Source organism: Callithrix jacchus, chromosome 14 (assembly GCF_049354715.1).
Source record: "Callithrix jacchus isolate 240 chromosome 14, calJac240_pri, whole genome shotgun sequence".
Taxonomy (NCBI): domain Eukaryota; kingdom Metazoa; phylum Chordata; class Mammalia; order Primates; family Cebidae; genus Callithrix; species Callithrix jacchus.
This window is the reverse complement of record NC_133515.1, coordinates 45,338,749-45,361,013: the sequence shown is the minus strand read 5'-3', so window position 1 is coordinate 45,361,013 and position 22,265 is coordinate 45,338,749. Positions and strand designations below refer to the sequence as shown.

General features: G+C 38.1%; 1 protein-coding gene and 1 long non-coding RNA gene across 9 annotated transcripts in view; one reads left to right on the top strand and one right to left on the bottom strand.

The window, feature by feature from the left end:
- APLF (aprataxin and PNKP like factor) overlaps window positions 1–8,722 on the top strand; it is a 121,678-nt gene extending 112,956 nt beyond the window's left edge. For all 8 annotated transcript variants that reach the window (XM_078349167.1, XM_054244880.2, XM_054244879.2 and 5 more), the window contains 2 exons: window positions 4,782–4,828; window positions 5,544–8,722. In XM_078349167.1, the coding sequence (XP_078205293.1) occupies window positions 4,782–4,828; window positions 5,544–5,764 (268 nt within the window). In that variant the 3' untranslated portion in view covers window positions 5,765–8,722. The remainder of the gene's footprint in view (window positions 1–4,781; window positions 4,829–5,543) is intronic.
- A 6,758-nt stretch (window positions 8,723–15,480) lies between these two features.
- LOC144579277 (uncharacterized) overlaps window positions 15,481–22,265 on the bottom strand; it is a 38,774-nt gene continuing 31,989 nt past the window's right edge. The window contains exons 2-3 of the long non-coding RNA XR_013526540.1: window positions 19,970–20,169; window positions 15,481–19,458 (exon numbers count right to left, since the gene is read on the bottom strand). This is a non-coding gene — a long non-coding RNA (uncharacterized LOC144579277). The remainder of the gene's footprint in view (window positions 19,459–19,969; window positions 20,170–22,265) is intronic.

The window sequence follows — 22,265 nt, the reverse complement described above, 5'->3', positions numbered from 1 at the left end:
ATGAAGGACCTTGAAGGAAAAGATAATTTAAGAATTTAGCATTCAGAAGACTCAATTTAGCATTTAAATTTTTATGTGAACCAAACATATCTAAAATTTGTTTTTGAGTGTGTGCTTTTGCATGTGATAAACTATCTTCTCTGTTTGGGCTCATTCTCTTGTTAAAGTCCATCTATTCTGTGAGTTCTGTTTATCATCAAAGAGAATATATACCCCAGCAGGAAACTTTTGGGCCTATCATAGATATTCTTTTCCTTCATTTTCAGTGAAATATCTAGCAAAATTTTATTGATAATAATTCTTTTGCTTTAGGTTGGAAGGTCAGTGTCCAATTGATAAACACCACCTCAGTTTCTTCTGTTCTGCATTACAGTCTTTTACCTGTCTTTATGAAAAGAGCAAGTTCTAGGAAAGGATGGAAGATCCTCAAAGAAACAACTTTTACCTTCTAAGGCAGATGAAAACCTGTTTGTGGGTCTGAATTTTTTTTTTACCATTTTTAAATATAAAATTTCACATTACATTTTCTGCTCTTCCTTTTTGGAATAATTAAATGTAACACTTCTTTCATAGTTATTTGTTCATTTATTCTGAAATGGCTTGCTGTTTCCTAAGTAGGAGGTTGGAGCATGTAGATGGTGCATGTGAGTGCAACTGTGAATGTGTTCCAAGATAATAGAGAATGAGGAACTATCTTCTGAAACTTTAAGGTTGAACCCCACTCCCCCACTTTTCGATACCCTGTCTTTACTTTCTCTTTTTAAAAAGTTGCTCTCCTTTTTAATTTTTCTAGCCTGACAACTGATGTCAGCAGTCTTTCAATCAGTATTTGGTGCTTAAACCATACTTGAGTCTCTAACTCCCTAGGTTTCATTACTGTACTTTTTTTTTAAAAGCCTGACATTTAGTTAATTGAGCATTTCTAAAGCAGTGTTGAAGGAGGCTCTAGTAGCAAACAATTAAGGCCGTATTTAACTTTTCAATAATCCTACTTAACTCTTAAGGGCAAAGCAGGAAAAGAGGACTGCTTGGTACCTGAAGCATACATATATTAGAAGAAGGAGAAAAAGCCTTAATCTGAAATAATTATAGATAGATAATAACAATAAGATACCAATGTAGAATGTTAACACTTGAAAAATTTTGATGAAGTTATATGGAATTTCAGTGTACTAGTCTTACCTGCTTTTTAAAGTAGGTGTAAAAATTTTTCAAAATAAAATGTTTCTGAAAAGAATTCCAAATGACTAGTAACCTTTTTTTTTTGTTTTTTTGAGATGGAGTCTCGCTCTGTCACCCAGGTTGGAGTGCAGTGGCGTGATCTCGGCTCACTGCAACCTCCTCTTCCTGAGTTCAAATGAATCTCCTGCCTCAGCCTCCTGAGTAGCTGGGATTACAGGCATACGCCACCACGCCTGGCTAACTGTTTTGTATTTTTAGTAGAGATGGGGTTTCACCATGTTGGTTAGGCTGGTCTTGAACTCCTGACCTCAAATAATCCACCCACCTTGGCTTCCCAAAGTGCTGGGATTACAGGCACAAGCCACCATGCCCAGCCAGTAATTTTTTTCTAAAGTAAAGATAAAGAATATCTTTGGTATTAGTGTTCCCCATTTTTATCTTTCTCTGTTCCTGATGCTCAGCATTAATTATACTTTAATAAAGACTGAACTTAAGTCAGTGACCTGCACTAGCATGGTCAGTAGGAAAGATTTTCCCACAAATCATCACCATAGCTTTGTTCATTAGCAACTGTCTTCATCACAGCTAAACTGTCCAGTTTTTGTTTAGTTTTGTTTTGTTTTAAGTTTGAATTTCTTTTTCATCAAAAGGTCAAATTTGGGTTAATTATGCTAAACACAGAATCTCATATAGAATCTTTTTTCCACTTTTCAAAGCTGATGAATTAGAACCTTAATTAACTGTGCAGTTACACTTTTGCACTGTGTTTAATGCTCACATTGTAGGAAAAGAAGAGAGATTAGGTATGAGTGTCACACCTGACACAAGGCCTGACATGTAATAAGTATTCTGTGACTGTTTCTTAAACTAATAATGAATGGATCAAAGGCTAACGTTATTTATTTACCACCTGCTGAGCCTTTAGATTAAAGACTTATTGTGCATTATCTCATGAATCCTCAAAACAGCTTCATGTGAGTATGCGTTCTGTTGTTATCCCCCTATTACAAATGGGAAAACTGAAGCTTAGACAACATACAGGGAGGTGGCTGAGTTAGGATTCTAATGTCTTTCTGACTGTAGTCACTGACCTTATATTTTCAGTAATGCCATTTCTACCTATAAAATGTTTACCATGTTTGAGAGTTACTTCATAAGAAAGAGGATGTTTGTTTGTTGGTTTTGAGATGATTAATTGTAATTAATCTTGGCTGGGGAGAAAGGATCTCCCTTTTCTTGATTTTTGAAATAAACGGTTGTCCAGTATGATAGCCACTAGCTACATGTGGCTGTTTACATTTAAATCTGAATTGAGTAAATAAAATTTGGAATTCTGTTCCTCAGCTTTATTACCCATATTTCAAGGCCTTAACAGTCACATACAGTTAGTGACTCGATATTGGACAACACAGAGCAAATTTCCCTCATTATAAAAAATTGCCAGATAGCATTACAGATTCCAGGGTTATCAGTTGAAACTCTTGAAAGTAACACTAGTTAAAACCTATCTTGGAAAATAGATTTCATGATTACCACAACTTTTAAAAGCAGTAACACTATTTTTCTTGGTTTTGTCAAGTAATTTAAATTTATGTATTTATAATTACTTCCTATTGCCCAACAAATTATGATGGAGATACAGCAAATTAGGATGGGCTCAGTGACTCAAACCTGCAGTCCTAGCTGTACTCAAGAGGCTGAGGTGGGAGGATCACCTGAGCTCAAGAGTTTGAGGCTGCAGTGAGCTATAATTGTGCCCTGCACTCTAGCCTGAGTAATAGAGTGAGACCTGTCTCTAAGATAGATGGATGGATGGATGGATAGATAGATAGGTCAGTATTGGGAGGAAGTATATAAGATAGTAGGCAATGCTGGAAACAAGAAAACAATTATTTTTCAAGAAGATGGTTCTATGTGATTAGAAAGTATTTATTTTCCTTTGTTTTTAATATCACAATAGTGTCAAAGGCACAGAGAAAAATATACAATATTTTTAAAATATAATTTTTATTATAAAATATTTTTAAAACAGTGTATATTTTTTTAAATGATGAAAAAAAGAGCAGTTGGATACTTTATTTTTACAATAGACTCATAAAGGAATTTATAAGTGGAACATTTAATCCCCTGATTATTGCAGAGATATTTTAAGAATTTAGTTGATAATTTTGCCTGGACCTCTGCCTTAATATGATCATTACCCAAGTTGGAAAGCACAACCCTGGGCATGAACTTCATCTCCTTAGGCTCACATTGCTCATCTGTCACCTGGAGGAGGTGGAGTAGCTACTCTGAGATCATTCCTAGTACATGTATACATTCAATGACTCAGAGACTAGGTTCGGAGCTCGAGAGCCACTTCCTGAGACTGGCCATTTTTCTCTGTTGCAGTAGATGTGGAATTATAAAGTTGAATGGGAGGACTTACAGAAAAAGTTAAAGTGATATTTTACCTAAGTTATGTAATTTTTTAAAAAATTGCTTTATTTGCCCTATTGAAAAGAAAAAAAAAAAAAAGAACAAATGTTATTTAGCCTGAGAAAGAGAAGATTTAAGGCTTGACTTAGTTTCTGTGTCCTAAAAGATATGTTATAATGAGTATTTCCTATCTTCACAGAAGATATTCTTATTTTTCAATGAAGAAAATGCTTATTTAATGTGTGTCTTGCTCCTGCCCCAAGACTGTCTCTTTAGGGGCAAGAATGTGTATCTGGTTAAATATTTTATCCGCAGTGCCTGTTTAGAGCCAGAATATAGTGAAATATTCAGCCAATATTTGCTGAATGAACAAGTGAATATTTGTTATGTAAAAATAATCACTTCTGACACAGGCATATTTGAAAGTTGTCACCTCAGCACATATCTATTGTTAGTGTACCCCCCAGCCCTGCATTGTCAGTTCCCTGAGGGAGGGATATCAGTCAGTTCGGTCATGATGAACTGTTGACTTAGATTTTACTGCTGGGACATTTGGAGAATGTCTTTTACATATAGGGTGCCGAAGCATTTGTTTAACAAAATAACTGAAGGTATCATAAGTACATATAATTAAAAATAGATCTTTAAACACTAATACCTGTTTGACTTCAGAATATGTTATCTGAATTTCTCAACAAAATTAACTTTTGTGTTTTTTCATAACAAATGATTGGTGTTCTTTTGAGAGAATACTGTTTTCTTGAGATTCAAGGAGAGCCTTAGAATTTTTAAATACTGTATACACACACATACTTATATACATATTTGATATTTGTGTCATGAATTTTGGATTCTATTTTATATTTTTATATGTGTGATACATCAGTTTAAAAGTATATATTTTGGAAATGCATATTTTGTCTTTTCCATCTTTCTAGAGTGTAAGTTCTTGAGGTAAGAACTTTGTCTTGTTCATCACTCTATCTTTGCATCTAGAAATACACTTGGCATGGCATAGGCACAAAGGAAATATTGTAATTAAACAAAAAAATGCTTTTTCAGAAGAGGCCTATTGGGTCCTAAGTTTATTTGTAAATTAGTCAGTATTGTAGTTTAGGGTAAACAGTCATCAATTTTTAGTAATTGGAAGACTAGCTCTTATTTTTGCATTCTTCTTTCAGGAAGAATCCCCAGCACAAGATAGAATACAGACATAGTATGCTTCCAGGTAAGTAATTTTACTTCAGGATACTCAAAATGAAAACTTTAAATGATTCTCCCATTAAACATAGATACAGTTTCCAGTTCTTATGAAAAAATTTTTTTTAAATCTCTGCTGTGAATTTGTTGAATTGCTGATTTTAATAATTTTTCTTATATTAAAAAAACACACAACTGTGAACCTTTTATATAGTAAATGCTTTCCCCATTGTCCACAATATATATTTGCCCTTATATCTCTTAGGATTCTTTTGTTTGCAAGTGCCTGAAAACAAAATCTCAAACTGGCCTAAATGATAATTGGCTTCTATAACTAAAATGTCCAGACCTAGGGCTGGATTTAGATAAGCTATATTGCTTTGGCTCATTAATAATGTCGATAGTGTCCCCAATTTATTTTCCTCATTCTGTCTGTAGAGGGGTCATTATCATCCTAAGGCTGTTTCCTCTTCCAATGAGGGGCCACATGGGAAGATGGGATGTTGTGAATATGATTATGGTATTAAAAAAACATTGTTATTAATCTCATGGGCCATTTTAGTTTCAGGAGCCTCATGGTAGGTAAAGTTAGAATAATAAATAATGCATCATTTTGGTGCCCTTCAGAAATTTGTAGTGGTAAGCTATACATTAGTAAAATTAATTCTCTGGATGCAAGAAAACATTTTATAGTTAAATGTCTATCATCCCAAGTTGAGTAGTGATTGCTGTGTTGTGTACAGTCTTCTGTTTTTCAGTGAGAAATGTTTTAGATGAAGATAATGATAATGTTGAGCAACCCAATGAGTATGACCTCAATGACAGCTTTCTAGATGATGAGGAAGAAGACTATGAGCCAACAGATGAAGATTCTGACTGGGAACCAGGAAGAGAAGATGAAGAGAAGGAAGATGTGGAAGAGCTTTTGAAAGAAGCAAAAAAGTTTATGAAAAGAAAAAAATAACTCACTTCTGTAGTCATATATACTGTACATTTACTTCTTCTTTGTCGGAAAACATTTATGAACTAAGGAGGTACTTAAGTGACAGTTATTTTTCTTCTTTTGATAATGATTTTTACTACTGACTGTTTACAAATAAGACATTGAAATGTCAGCCTTCAGTATAGTGGATGGAATTTATTTTGTTGCCTTGCCTTTTTTTTTTCCCACTTAAAGCATATGGAAATAGGAAGACAGAAAAGGTAGAGTAAAAATGGATATTTTTAATGTGCTTTTACATATTGATAATAAGTAAAAGCCATAGGTTGTACAAAACTTTGTTCATTTTAAAATTTTTTCCAAAGATTATCTTTATGGAGTACTCTGCAAGTATAACCAGGCAAATTACGTGAAAACATATGTCTTTCATTGTCACTAAAGTAATTCTTTAAACAGAACCAGGCTTTTAAAAATGCAGCCAGGAGGCAGGATCCATGATGGCCGAATAGGAACAGCTCTGGATTGCAGTTCCCAGTGAAAATGCTGAGGGTGAGTGATCACTGCATTTCCAAATAAATTTTTACTGCCCACAGACCAGGAGATTCCCGGGTGGAAATGCGCAATCAGTCTCCAGTGTGGCACAGCTGGTGCAGTCGGTCTCTGCACAAAAACTCACACAAATCTGGGTGCTGTTACAACAGGTGACTGGAACACCTGGGAGACAGAGTTACTCATTCAACTGAATAAAAGGGGGCCGAAACAGGGAGCCAGATGAACTGGCTTTGCTGGTCCGACCCCCACAAAGACCAGCAATCTGAAATGCTCTGGACTGAGAGTTTCAGAGCAAGCACAGCTGGTCCCAGGACAGTCCAGCTCTGTGGGGGGAAGATCATCCACTATTACCGAGATAGTCTACCACTACTAAGGCAGTCTGCCATTACTGAGGCAGTCTACCATTACAGAGACACTCTGCCATTACTGAGGCAGACCATTACTGAGGGAGATTACCATTACTGAGGCAGTTCTAACTATACCCCTATAAACAAAACTGCAAGGAAGTTCACACAGTAGCTGGGCAGAGCCCATGGCAGCTCAGCAACGCCTCTGCTGGCAGACTGTGACTAGGCTACCTCATCGCTGGGTAGGACATCTCTGAAAAAAGGCAGCAGCACGACAGGAACTTATAAATAAAGCCCCACCTTCCTGGGACAGAGCACCTGGGAAAAAAAGGCAGTTATGAGTTCCACTGCAGCAGACTTAGAAACATACCTGCCCAGCAGCTCTGAACAAAACAATGGAGCTCACAGCTCAGCACTTGAGCTCCTATAAGGGAAAGACTGTCTCCTCAGACAGCTCCCCAGTGTCCCATATATCCAAAGAGATACCTCATAAAGGAGAGCTCAGGCTGACATCTGGTGGGTATCCTTCTGGGACAAAGATAACAGAAAAAGAAACTGGCAGCAACCCTTACTATTCTGCAGCCACTGCAGGTGATCCCCAGGCATGTAGGCTCTGGAGTGGACCTCCAGGAGTCCTACAGCAGAGGGGCCTGTTAGAAGGAAAATGAAGAAACAGAAAGAAATAACTTCATCATCAACAAAAAGGATGTCCACTCAGAGACCCCATCTGAAAGTCACCAATTACAAAGACCATAGGTAGATAAATCCACAAAGATGGGAAGAAACCAGCACAAAAAGGATGAAAACACTCAAAACCAGAATGCCTCTCCTCTTCCAAAGTATCCCAACTCCTCACCAGCAAGGGAACAAGGCTGGATGGAGAATGAGTCAGATGAATTGACAGAAAGAGGCTTCAAAAGGTGGCTAATAACACAGTTCTCTGAGCCAAAAGAGTATGTTCTAACTGAATGCAAAGAAACTAAGACTTGAAAAAGGTTTGATGAAATGATAACAAGAATAAACAGCTTAGAGAGGAATATAAATGAATTGATGGAGCTGAAAAACACAACATGAGAACTTTGTGAAGCATACACAAGTTTCAGTAGCCAAATTGACCAAGCAGAAGAAAGGATATCAGAGATTGAAGATCAACTCAATGAAATAAAATGGAAAGGCAAGATTAGAGAAGAAAGGGTAAAAAGAAATGAACAAAGCCTCCAAGAAATATGAGATTATGTGGAAAGACCTAATCTGTGTTTGATAGGTGTACTTGAATGTGAGAGAGAGAATGAATCCAAGCTGGCAAACACTCTTCAGGTTATCCAGGAGAACTTTGCAAACCTAGCAAGGCAGGCCAATATTCAAGTCCAGGAAATACAGAACACCACAAAGTTATTCCTCAACAAGAGCAACCCCAAGGCATGTAATAGTCAGATTGACCAGAGTTGAAATGAAGGAAAAGATGCCAAGGGCAGCCAGAGAGAAAGGTTTGGTTACCCACAAAGGGAAGCCCATCAGACTTAACTGTGGATCTCTTAGCATAAACCCTACAAGCCAGAAAAGAGTGGGGGCCAATATTCAACATCATTAAAGAAAAGAACTTTCAACCTAGAATTTCATATCCAGTCTTCTTCATAAGCGAAGGAGAAATAAAATCCTTTACAAACAAGCAGTTGCTCAGAGATTTTATCACCACCAGGCCTGCTTTACAAGAGCTCCTGAAATAAGCACTAAACATAGAAAGGAAAAATCAGTACCAGCTACTCCAAAAATGTACCAAATAGTAAAGAGCATCAACACAATGAAGAAACTGTGTCAACTAATAGGCAAAACTACCAGCTAGCATCAAAGTGGCAGGGTCAAATTCATACATAACAATGTCAACATTAAATATAAATGGGCTAAATGCCCCAATCGAAAGACACAGACTGTCAAATTGGATAAAAAGTCAAAACCCATCTCACATGCAAGGAAACGCATAGGCTCAAAATAAAGGGATGGAGGAAGATTTACCAAAGAAATAGCAAAATAAAGCATGAGTTGGAATCCTAGTCTTTGATAAAATAAATTTTAAACCAACAAAGATCAAAAGAGACAATGAAGGGCATTACATAATTGTAAAAGGATCAATGCAACAAGAAGAGCTAATGATCCTAAATATATACGCACCCAATACAGGAGCACCCAGTTACATAAAACAAGTTCTAAATGATCTACGAAGAGACTAAGACTCCCACACAATAATAGTGGGAGACTTTAACACTCCACCATCAATATTAGACAGATCAACAAGACAGAAAATTACCAAGGATATCTAGGACTTGGACTCAGACTTGGACCAAGCTAACCTAATAGACATGTACAGAACTCTCCACACCAAATCGACAGAATACACATCTTCTCAGCACCAAATCACACCTACTCGAAAATTGACCACATAATTGGAAGTAAATAACTCCTCAGCAAATGCAAAAGAACAGAAATTATAACAAACAGTCTCTCAGACCACAGTGCAATCAAGTTAGAACTCGGAATTCAGAAACTAACTCAGAACCGCACAGCTTCATGGAAACTGAACAACTGGCACTTGAATGTTGACTAAATAATGAAATGAGGGCAGAAATAAAGATGTTCTTTGAAACCAATGAGAACAAAGACACAACATATCAGAATCTCTGGGACACATTTAAATCAGTGTCTAGAGGACAATTTATAGCAATAAGTGCCCACATGAGAAGCAAGGAAAGATCTAAAATTGACACCCTATTGTCACAATTGAAAGAGCTAGAGGAGCATGATCAAAACAACTCAAAAGCTAGCAGAAGACAAGAAATAACTGAGATCAGAGCAGAACTGAAAAAGATGGAGACACAAAACCCCCTTCAAAACATCAATAAATCCAGGAGCTTGTTTTTTTGAAAAGATCAACAAAATAGACCACTAGCCAGAGTAATAAAAAAGAGAGAATAACCAAATAGATGCAATAAAAAATGATAAAGGGGATATCACCACAGATTCCACAGAAATACAAACCACCATCAGAGATTACTACAAACAACTCTATGAACATAAGCAAGTAAACCTAGAAGAAATGGATAAATTCTTAGACACTTGCACCCTCCCAAGCCTAAACCAGGAAGAAGTCTAAATCCTAAATAGACCAATTACAAGGGCTGAAGTTGAGGGAGAAATTAAAAGCCTACTAATCAAAAAAAAGCCCAGGTACAGAGGAGTTCACAGCCGAATTCTACCAGACATACAAAGATGAGCTGGTACTACTCTTTCTGAAACTGTTCCAAACAATCCAAAAAGAGGGAATCCTTCCCAAATCATTTATGAGGCCAACATCATCCTGATACCAAAACCTGGCAGAGACTCAACAAGAAAAGAAAACATCAGGCCAATATCCATGATGAACATAGATGCAAAAATCTTCAGCACAATACTGACAAACTGATTGCAACAACACATCAAAAAACTTTATCCATTACGGTCAAGTAGGCTTCATCCCAGGGATGCAAGACTGGTTCAACATACGCAAGTCTATAAGTGTAATTCACCAGATAAACAGAACCAAAGGCAAAAACCACATGATTATCTCAATAGATGCAGAGAAGGCCTTCGACAAAATTCAACAGTGCTTTATGCTAAAAATTCACAATAAACTAGGTATTGATGGAACATATCTCAAAATAATAAAAGCTATTTACAACAAACCCACAGCCAATATCATACTGAATGGGCAAAAACTGGAAGCATTCCCTTTGAAATCTGGCACTAGACAAGGGTGCCCTCTCTCACCACTCCTATTCAATATAGTATTGGAAATTCTAGCCAGAGCAATCAGGCAAGAAAAAGAAATAAAGGGTATTTAGTTAGGAAAGGAGGAAGTCAAATTGTCTCCATTTGCAGATGACATGATTGTATGTTTAGAAGACCCCCATCATCTCAGCCCAAAATCTCCTGAAATTGATAAGCAACTTCAGCAAAGTCAGTATATAAAATCAATGTGAAAAAATCACAAGCATTTCTATATACCAATAACAGGCTTAAAGAGAGCCAAATCAAGAATGAACTGTCATTCACAACTGCTACAAGGAGAATAAAATACCTAGGAATACAACTAACAAAGGATGTAAAGGACCTCTTCAAGGAGAACTGCAAACCATTGCTCAATGAAATAAGAGAGAACACAAACAGATGGAGAAACATTACATGCTCATGGTTAGGAAGAATCAATATTGTGAAAATCGCCACACTGCCCAAAGTAATTTATAGATTCAATGCTACCCCATCCAGCTACCAATGACCTTCACAGAACTGGAAAAAACCACCTTTAACTTCATATGGAACCAAAAGAGAGCCTACATAGGCAAGTCAATTCTAAGCAAAAAGAACAAAGCTGGAGTTATCACGCTACCTGACTTCAAACTATACTACAAGGCTACAGTAATCAAAAGAGCATGGTACTGGTACCAAAACAGAGATATAGACCAATGGAACAGAACAGAGGCATCAGAGGCAACACAACATATCTACAACCATACAATCTTTGATAAACCTGACAAAAGCAATGGGGAAAGGATTCCCTGTTTAATAAATGGTGTTGGGAAAACTGGCTAGCCATGTGCAGAAACCAGAAACTGGACCCCTTCCTGACACCTTACACTAAAGTTAACTCCAGATGGATGAAAGACTTAAACATAAGACCTAACAGCATAAAAACCCTAGAAGAAAACCTAGGCAAAACCATTCAGGACATAGGTATAGGCAAGGACTTCATGAATAAAACACTAAAAGCATTGGCAACAAAAGCCAAAATAGACAAATGGGATCTAATTAAATTCCAGAGCTTCTGCATGGCAAAAGAAACAATCATTAGTGTGAACCAGCAACCAACAGAATGGGAAAAAGTTTTTGCAATCTACTTATCTGACAGAGGAATTCTATTCAGAATCTACAAAGAACTAAAACAGATTTACAAGAAACAAACAAACCCATTCAAAACTGGGTGAAGGATATGAACAGACACTATTCAAAAGAAGACATATATGAGGCCAGCAAACCTGAAAAAATGCTCATCATCACTGGTCATTAGAGAAATGAAAATCAAAACTACATTGAGATGCCATCTCATGCCAGTTAGAATGGCAATCATCAAAAAATCTGGAGACAACAGATGCTGGAGAGGATGTGGAGAAATAGGAACACATTTACACTGTTGATGGGAGTCTAAATTGGTTTAACCATTGTAGATGACAGTGTGGCAATTCCTCAAGGACCTAGAAATAGAAATTCCATTTGACCCAGCAATCCCATTACTGGGTATATACCCAAAGGATTCTAAATCATTCTGTTATAAAGACAAATGCACACGTATGTTCATTGTAGCACTGTTTACATAGCAAAGAATTGGAACCTACCCAAATGCCCATTGATGATAGACTGGACAGGGAAAACGTGGTACATATACACCATGGAATACTATGCAGCCATAAAAAAACGATGAGTTCATGTCCTTTGTAGGGACATGGGTAAACCTGGAAACCATTCTCAGCAAACTGACACAAGAACAGAAAATCAAACACCACATGTTCTCACTCATAGGTGGGTGTTGAACAATGAGAACATATGGACACAGGGAGGCTCAGAGCATCACACACTGAGGTATGTGGGGGGGACTAGGGAAGGGACAGTGGGGGGTAGGGAGTTGGGGACAGATAACATGGGGAGAAATGCCAGATATAGGTGAAGGGGATGGAGGCAGCAAACCACATTGCCATGTGTGTACCTATGCAACAATCCAGCATGTTCTTCACATGTACTGCAGAACTTAAAATGCAATTTTATACACACACACACACACACACACACACACAAAATAATAATAATGTGCCTTGGAGGTGGGGAGGGGTTGGGAGGAAAAGAAAAAAAAGAAAATAAAAATAATGTGCCTTGAGAAACAAAAAAAATTAATAAAAATGTAGCCATTACATAATGGCTATTTTTTTCTAGTATCCTAGATGTGAGCTTTGCAATTTCACTTACTACTTTTATCTTTCAAAACTTGGGAAGTTGTGACTGGCAAGATGGCTGAATGGGAACAGCTCTTGTCTGCAGCTCCCAGCAAGATCAATTCAGAAGGTGGTTGATTTCTGCATTTTCAACTGAGGTACCTTTCTCATCTTATTGGGACTGGTTAGACAGTGAGTGCAGCCCACAGAAGGTTTGCTGAAACAGGGTAGGATGTTGCCTCACCTGGGAAGCACAAGGGGTTGGTGAACTCCCTTCCTTAGTCAAGGGAAGCCGTGAGGGACTATGCCACAAGAAATGGTGCACTGTGGCCCAGATACTACGCTTTTCCCATGGTCTTTGTAACCCGCAGACCAGGAGATTCCCTCAGGTGCCTACACCACCAGGGCCCAGGATTTCAGGCACAAAACTGGGCAGCCATTTGGGCAGACACTGAGCTAGCTGCAGAAGATTTTTTTCTTACCCCAGTGGCGCCTGGAATGCCAGCAAGACAGAACTATTGACTCCCCTGGAAAGAGGGCTGAAACTAGGGAGCCAAGTGGCCTAGCTCAGCAGATCCCATCCCAACAGAGCCCAGCAAGCTAAGATCCACTGGCTTGAAATTCTCACTGCCAGCACAGCAGTCTGAAGTCAACCTGGGACACTCGAGTTTGCAGGGAGGGGCATCCACCATTACTCAGGCTTGTGTAGGCATTTTTCCTCCCACAGTTTAAACAAAACCACTGGGAAGTTCAAACTTGGCAGAGCCCACCACAGCGTGACAAAGCCCCTATAGCTAGACTGCCTCTCTGGATTTCTTCTCTCTGGGCTGGGCATCTCTGAAAGAAAGGCAGCAACCCCAGTCAGGGGCTTATAGATAAAACTCCTATCCTCCTGGGACAGAGCACCTGGGGAAGGGGTGGCTGTGGGCACAGTTTCAGCAGACTTAAATGTTCCTGCCTGCCAGCTCTGAAGAGAGCAATGGATCTCCTAGCACAGCACTCAAGCTCTGCTAAGGGTGAGACTGCCTTCTCAATGGGTCCCTACCCCCTGTTCCTCCTGACTGGGAGATACCCTCCAGCGGAGGTCAACAGACACCTCATACAGGAGAGCTCCAGCTGGCATCTGGTGAGTGCCCCTCTGGGACAAAGCTTCCAGAGGAAGGAGCAAGTAGCAATCTTTGCAGTTCTGCAGCATCTGCTGGTGATACCCAGGCAAACAGGGTCATCCAGAGTGGACCTCTGGCAGGCTCCAGCAGACCTGCAGCAGAGGGGCTTGACTGTTAGAAGGAAAACTAACAAACAGAAAGGAATAGCATCAACATCAACAAAGAGGATGTTTACACAGAAACCGCATATGAAGGTCACCAATATCAAAGACCAAACGTAGATAAATCCATGAAGATGAGGAAAAACCAGTGCAAAAAGGCTGAAAATTCCAAAAACCAGAAGGCATCTTCTCCTCCAAAGAATCACAACTCCCCAACAAGAACAAAACTGGCAGAGACTGAGTTTGACAAGTTGACAGAAGCTTCAGAAGGTGAGTAATAACAAATTCTTCCAAGCTACACGAGCATGTTGTAACCCAATGCAAGAAAGCTAAGAACCTTGAAAAAAGGTTAGATGAATTGCTAACTAGAATAACCAGTTTAGAAAAGAATATAAATAAGCTCATGGAGCTGAAAAACACAGCATGAAAACTTCATGAAGCATACACATATATCAATAGCCAAATCAATGAAGTGGAAGAAAGGATATCAGAGATTGAAGATCAACTTAATGAAATAAAGCATGAAGACAAGATTAGAGAAAAAAGAATGAAAAGAAAAGAACAAAGCCTCCATGAAATATGGGACTATGTGAAAAGACCAAACCTACATTTCATTGGTGTACCTGAATGTGACAGGGAAAATGGAACCAAGTTGGAAAATACTCTCTTAGGATATTATCTAAGAGAACTTCCCCAACCTAGCAAGACTGGCCAACATTCACATTTAGGAAATAGAACACCACAAAGATACTACTTGAGAAGAGCAACCCCAAACACATGATTTTCAGATTCACCAAGGTTGAAATGAAGAAAAAAATATGAAGGGCAGCCAGAGACAAGGTCAGGTTACCCACAAAAGGAAGCCCATCAGACTAATATCAGATCTCTCTGCAGAAACTCTAGAAGCCAGAAGGGAGTGGGGGCCAATATTCAACATTCTTAAAGAAAGAATTTTCAACCCACATTTTCATATTCAGCCAAACTAAGATTTATAAGCAAAGGAGAAATAAAATCCTTTACTGACAAATTCTGAGAGATTTTGTCACCATCAGGCCTGCCTTACAAGAGCTTCTGAGGGAAGGACTAAATATGGAAAGGAAAAACTGATACCAGCCACTGCAAAAACATACCAAATTGTAAAGACCATTGACACTATGAAGAAACTGCATCAACTAACAGGCAAAATAACCAGCTAGCATCATAATGACAGGATTAGATACACACATAACAATATTAACCTTACATGTAAATGGGCTAAATGCCCCAGTTAAAATACAGACTGGCAAATTGCATAGAGTCAAGACCCATTGGTGTGTTGTATTCAAGAGACCCACCTCACATGCAAAGACACAATAGGCTCAAAATAAAGGGATGGAGGAATATTTACTAAGCAAATGGAAAGGAAAAAAAGCTAGGTGGCAATCCTAGTCTCTGGTAAAACAGACTTTGTATCAACAAAGATAAAAAAAAAAAAGACAAGGGCATTACATAATGGTAAAGGTATCAATGCAACGAGAAGAGCTAACTCTCCTAAATCTGTATGCATCCAATACAGGAGCACCCAGATTCATAAAACAAGTTCTTAGAGACCTAAAAAGAGACTTGGACTCCCACACAATAATAGGGGGAGACTTTAACATCCCACTGTCACTATTAGATCAATGACACAGAACATTAACAAGGATATTCAGGACTTAAACTCAGTTCTGGGCCAAGCAGACCTAATAAACATCTATAGAACTCTCCATCCCAAATCAACTGAATATGCATTCTTCTCAGCACCACATTGTACTTATTCTAAAATTGCCCACATATTGGAAGTAAAACACTCCTCTGCAAATGCAAAAGAATGGAAATCATAACAAACAGTTTCTCAGACCACAGTGTAGTCAGATTAGAACTCAGAATTAAGAAACTCACTCAAAACTGCACAACTACATGGAAACTGAACAACCTGCTCCTGAATGACTACTGGGTAAATAACAAAATTAAGGATCCAGGAGCTGGTTTTTGAAAAGATTAACAAAATAGATAGATTGGTAGTCAGAATAATAAAGAAGAAAAGAGAGAAGAATCAAATAGATAACAATAAAAAATGATAAAAGGGATTACCACTGATCCCACAGAGATACAAACTACCAACAGAATACTATAAACACCTCTACTCAAACAAACTAGAAAATCTAGAGAAACGGTTACATTTCTGGACACATACATTCTCCCAAATCTAAACCGGAAAGACAAATTTCTGAATATAAGAAGTTCTGAAATTGAGGCAGTAATTAATGGCCTACCTACCAAAAAAAGCCCAGGACCAGACAGATTCACAGCTGAATTCTGCCAGAGGTGCAAAGAGGAGCTGGTACCATTCCTTCTGAAACTATTCCAAACAATAGAAAAAGAGGGACTCCTTCCTAACTCATTTTATGAGGCCAGCATCATCGTGATATCAAAACTTGGCAGAGACACAACAAAAAACATTTCAAGCCAATATTCCTGATGAATATTGATGCAAAAATTCTCAATAAAATACTGGCAAATCGAATCCAGCAGCACATCTAAAATCTTATCCACCACGATCAAGTTGGCTTCATCCCTGGGAGACAAGGCTGGTTCAACATATGCAAATCAATCAGCCGGGCGCGGTGGCTCAAGCCTGTAATCCCAGCACTTTGGGAGGCCGAGATGGGTGGATCATGAGGTCAAGAGATCGAGACCATCCTGGTCAACATGGTGAAACCCCGTCTCTACTAAAAATACAAAAAATTAGCTGGGCATGGTGGCGCGTGCTTGTAATCCTGGCTACTCGGAAGGCTGAGGCAGGAGAATTGCCTGAACCCAGGAGGCAGAGGTTGCAGTGAGCTGAGATCGCACCATTGCACTCCAGCCTGGGTAACAAGAGTGAAACCCCATCTCAAAAAACAAACAAACAAACAAACAAAAAAAAACATAATCCATTACATAAACAAAACCAATGACAAAACCCACAATTATTTCAATAGATGCAGAAAAGTCCTTTGGAAAATTCAACACGACTTCTACCAAAACTCTCAGTAAACTAGGTATTGATGGAATATATCTCAAAATAATAAAAGTTATTTACAACAAACCCACAGCCAATATCATACTGAATGGGCAAAAGCTGGAAGCATTCCCTTTGAAAACCAGCACAAGACAAGGATGCCCTCTCTCACCACTCCTATTCAACATAGTACTGGAAGCTCTGGCCAGGGCAATCAGGCAAGAGAAAGAAAGAAAGTGTATTGAAATATAAGGGAGGAAATCAAATTGCCTCTGTTTGCAGATGACATGATTGTATATTTAGAAAACCCCATCATCTCAGCCCAAAATATCCTAAAGCTGATAAGCAAATTTAGCAAAGTCTCAGGATACAAAATCAATGTGCAAAAATTATAAGCTTTCCTATACACAAATAATAGAGAACCAAATCATGAGGGAACTTCCATTCACGATTGCTACAAAGAGAATAAAATACTTAACTTTTGAGGGGTACTGGGTTTTCTAGGACCCTGGGAAACTGGACACCTGAAGAGTTTCAGGACACTTAAACACTGACTTTGGTTTTTTTTCCCCAGGTTGAGGATGACCCTATTGATACTGAGTTTCTAGAATGAGAGGATTCTAAGCATTCATTGTAATGAAAGCAGATAGATTGTGAGTATAACTCTTCTAGAATGTTGATGTAAAGCTGATAATAAATGGATAGTTTCTTACAACTAATTATTCAGTGTCACCAACACACCTCACTGAGGGGGAAACTGTCCACCAACATGCTGCATCCAGCCCTGCTTTGTGAGACCACTTCATTCCCATTTAGTTCTCTGTTGGCCAGGAGTCCATAATGGTATATGCATATCAGGGAGGGGGATCTTTTCCTGCCAATCTGCAAACCCAGCCTACAAAGCTGCACCTCTACAATATGTACTGAAAGTAAAGTGATAAAGAATAATTGTGATTGAGATGATTATTGACCACCCTAATATAATGTACGAAATAAACTACCATCATAAACAACCACAGTTATACTCTATTATGCTCAAGATACTGCCTTATGTATCTGCAATACAAAGAATAACATAGAGTCCCTGTGTTCAATGTGCTTACTATCTATTCTGGACAATAGGATATTTACTCATTTGGTAATAGTGACTACTAAATACCATGAAAGATACAAGGAAGAAAAAGAAATGGTATCTACAATAAAAGATTTCACAAAGGCAGTGAGGCAAGCATTCAAATAATGTAGTGGATAGAATAGGGCCAGTCAGAGAAGGGGATGCTAGAGTATAATTGAAATAATCCTCTGGCTCTATCCTGAAGTATAGTCTCAGTCATGAGAAAAATATTTGTGTGATTGAGTTGCAATGAACTAACAGATTTTTTTATGGAACAAAATTTTTACTTGAAAGAATGACTGGCAGACATACTATGGTTATTCAAACTTGAGTATTTGGCAGACATTTTATCAAACATAAACTAATGAGCCTCTTTTTTCAAGGAAAACGACCAATGGTATTAGCTGTAATGCTGAAATTTGAGCTTTTAAGCAAAAGTCAGAATTTTGGAAAAACTTGGATTCACTATCATTAGCTTGATAGCTTTTCAAAACTCAATGATATTGTTGGTGATATGATATAATAAAATGCATCAATATTTGGAAGATCTGCAAAACTCAGTGAGCCAACATTTTCCACATAACCAGTGTATGATGTTATAAAAACAGGCATGGGTAAGAGATCCAGTCAAAGTGTAAGATGAAGCAATGGAGCTTAATGTAACAGAATCTGTAAAGTTTATTAATATGGTTTCAGATTCCATATTTCAACGAATTTTTCAGAAACTGCCATTTGTCTATTTTTGTGACATATTAAGAAGAATATCCACCATGATCTGAAAAGCCTATTAAAATACTCACTCCTTTTCAACTACATATCAGTGTAAGGCCTGATTTTCTCCATGTACTTCAAGCAAAACAACATATGAGAGCAGATAGGGGAATCTGCCTGTCTTCTACAGAAGACAGACATTAAAGAGGTTTTCAAAAATGTAAAACAATGCCACTCATCTCACTAAATTTTTTAAAATATATAATTATTTTGTATAAAACATATGTTTGTGTTAATGTGTAATAGGTTTACTGTTCCTTTTAAGTGAATAAATATTTTTTAAAATTTCCAATTATAATCTCCAGGATGGTAACTGTATACAAATATGACCCTCATAAACAAAAGCTTTTTGGGTTTCTCAGTAATTTTTTAGTGAAAAGAGTCCTGAGGCTCTACATTTTGAGAACCACCCCAGTAGGTCACTGTACCATTCAGTTAGACTAGTTATGCTAAGATAAGCCCAAAATCTCAGTGCCTTAACACAAGGGAAGTTTTCTTATACCAAGATTTTCTGTGTTGGGTGACTCTCTAGGACATGGTCTTCCATGTAGCAACTCAGCATTCCAGCTTTTTAGAGTCTCCATCTTCTTGTAGTTGTGGTATCTGGATCATGAGACCTTCTTAATCATGACTGCAAAGGGAAGAGAGAAAGTAGAGGGTTATAGTGTGGTAATTAAAGGCTTCAGGCTGAAGTGACATCACTCTTGGTTGCAGCCCATTGGCCAGAAGAAGTTACATGGCTTTATCCACTAGAAGAGGCTTGGGAAGTACAGACTTAACGGGTGTCCGGAAAAGATAAGAAACAGAGTGAACACTAGTAATGTCTATCACAGTCGCTAAAGGAGTTAGTGGTAGAAGAGAGTTGAGGACAAGATCTTAAGTGTCATTATTTAAGGGATAGGAAGATAAATAAAAAGATTCTGCAGAGGAATTGCAAGAAGAGGAATTTAGGAACTTTCTGTGTCACAGGAGCTAAAAGTACAATAAATATTCAGAAGGAAGAAGTAGTCAATATTGTCAGTTGCTACAGAATGGTTACACACCTAAGAACTGAGATTAGATTTGGCTTCTGATGTCACCGAGATAATTGAAGCTATTGGATGAGAACTTTTACAAACACTCACCTGCATCTACCCACTTACCAGCTTTTCTCAAATTTCTTATCTTCTCCACTGGTATTATAGATAAACTGTTTATAATTTTATTTAAAACTGTTTCCCTAGATCCAGTCATCCATTACATGCTCAAGGACGTTAAACTGGTAATTTCTCTCCCTCTCTCATCTCATCAGTTTTTTTCCGATGTATTGATTCATTTCCTTCACCATGTAAACTTCTTCGATCTTAAAGAGAAACAAACAAAAAAAAAACTTTCCTTAATTCACTTGCTGCAACAGCTTTACTACCCTATTTATCTTCTCCCCTTAATGGCAAAATTCCTTAAAAGTGTGGTTGTCTATTCTTGCTGTCACCGATGCCTCTCCTTTAGATCCTTCAAAAGAACTAACATAACGAATTCCACTTTTGTTTAAGGGGCCTTTACCCATTGCTACACATGGGCTAGGATAATTTTAGAGCACTGAAATTAAATGCAAAAACTTGAATCATGTAGTTTTTGAAACTAATTCTGGGATTATAGAGGAAGTATGTAAACTACTATGTTTTATTAAAGATTTATAGCTGCACTGTGACCTGAACAAGGACAAAGAAGTTTCCAACCTCCTTGGACCCTTGCTGGTATCTAGATATTTGTACTAATTGGTCACCTCTTGGTCCCAACCCCTTCCTCTTCCTTTTTTCCTTAACATAAAAACAGCCTGAAATTTGTTCTGATTTAAGATGGTACTTTAGGACATTAATCTGCCATCTTTTCAGTTTACTGGCTTTGCGACATTTGTCTTCCTTGCTCCAACTCCTTGTCTCTCTACTCATTGGCTGTTGTGTGGTGAGCAGGACGATTTTGAACTTGGTTACAAAATCAAGCTTTTCCCACCACCTTTACACTGAAACTGCTTTTTTCAGGTGCATTGATGATTTCCACTCTCCTGAATCCTATGGTCAATTCTTAGCTCTCATCCTTCTCAACCTTGCTGCAACATTTGAAACAAGAGGTCACTCACACCTTTCTGGAACATTTCCTTCATTGACTTCCAGGAAATTAGAATATCTTGAGTCTTCTACCCACCTTATTCCCAGTGTTCTTTGATTGGTATTTTTTTCCATTAACACGTAGAGTGTTCCAGGGCAGAGTTCTTGGTCCTCAGTTCCTTTTCCTCTCTCATTTCCTTGGTGATTTTATGCAATCATGTGGCTCTTTGCTATATGCTAATAATGCCTAAATTTGGATCTGAAGCACAGACCTTTTCCCTAAGCTCCAGGCTTTTAAATATCCAAACTGCCTCCCCAACATTTTCACTTGAATATGGGATAAACACCTCAACCTTCACATCATATTTAATGCTGAATTCTAATTGTTCTTCTAAAACTGCCCTAGCTCAGGCCACAAAACCTTTAAAAATATTTATTCTTCAGTACCACTTCCTTCTATAGTCAGCAAAATCTTGTTGATTCTACTTTCAAAATATATCTAGAATCTGATATATTTCTGCGTGCCACCTGCTATCAACTTGGGCTTCCTGATCCAACCTTTGGTCCCCTGTAAGTTTATTCAAAGCACAGCAGTCAGAGTAATCCTATTATAGCTTAGGTCAAATCATATTATATCCTTGCCCCAAACCCTCCAGTGGTCCCTCACTCAAGCCAAAGCCAGAGTCTTTATTATCTCCCCAATCTCACCTACTACTATTTTTCACTTTCCCCGATCTAACTGGATTGGCCTCCTAATTTTTTTCTCACATGTGTTCCTGACTTCAGGTCTATGGCCTGGCTGTTCATTCTGCCTCAAATGCTCATTCCTAAGATAATCACATGGATCAGATCATCACCTCCTTCAAAGGTTTTCCCCTTGAGGGAAATGACTAAGCCTTTCTTGGTCACCTGTTTGACATTTCTGCTTCCTCCACTCCATCCCCACATACACACTTCTGATCTCCCATATGTAGCTCTATTTTTTTCATAATATACATTTCTCAAAGTGCTGTGTAATTTATCTCTGTTAATTTTTTTCCTCACTTTATTAGAATGTAAGCTCCATCAAAACAAGGGTATTTGTCCATTGCTTTCACTGCCAAATTTCCAGCATTAAGAACAGTGTCTAGAACATAACTGGCACTCAATATATATTTGTTCAATGGATAAATGACTGTTTGGATATTAGCAATGATGACCAAAAAAGTAGCATGGGCAGAAGCCAGATGTCAGGGTGTTCGGGAAGAAATGGTGGAAAGGAAATAAATGTATTGATTGCAGTCACTCTGGGGAAGTTTAGAAATGATAAAATCAGTGGAGGTTTGTTTTATGTGGCATTGTTTTTACAGTG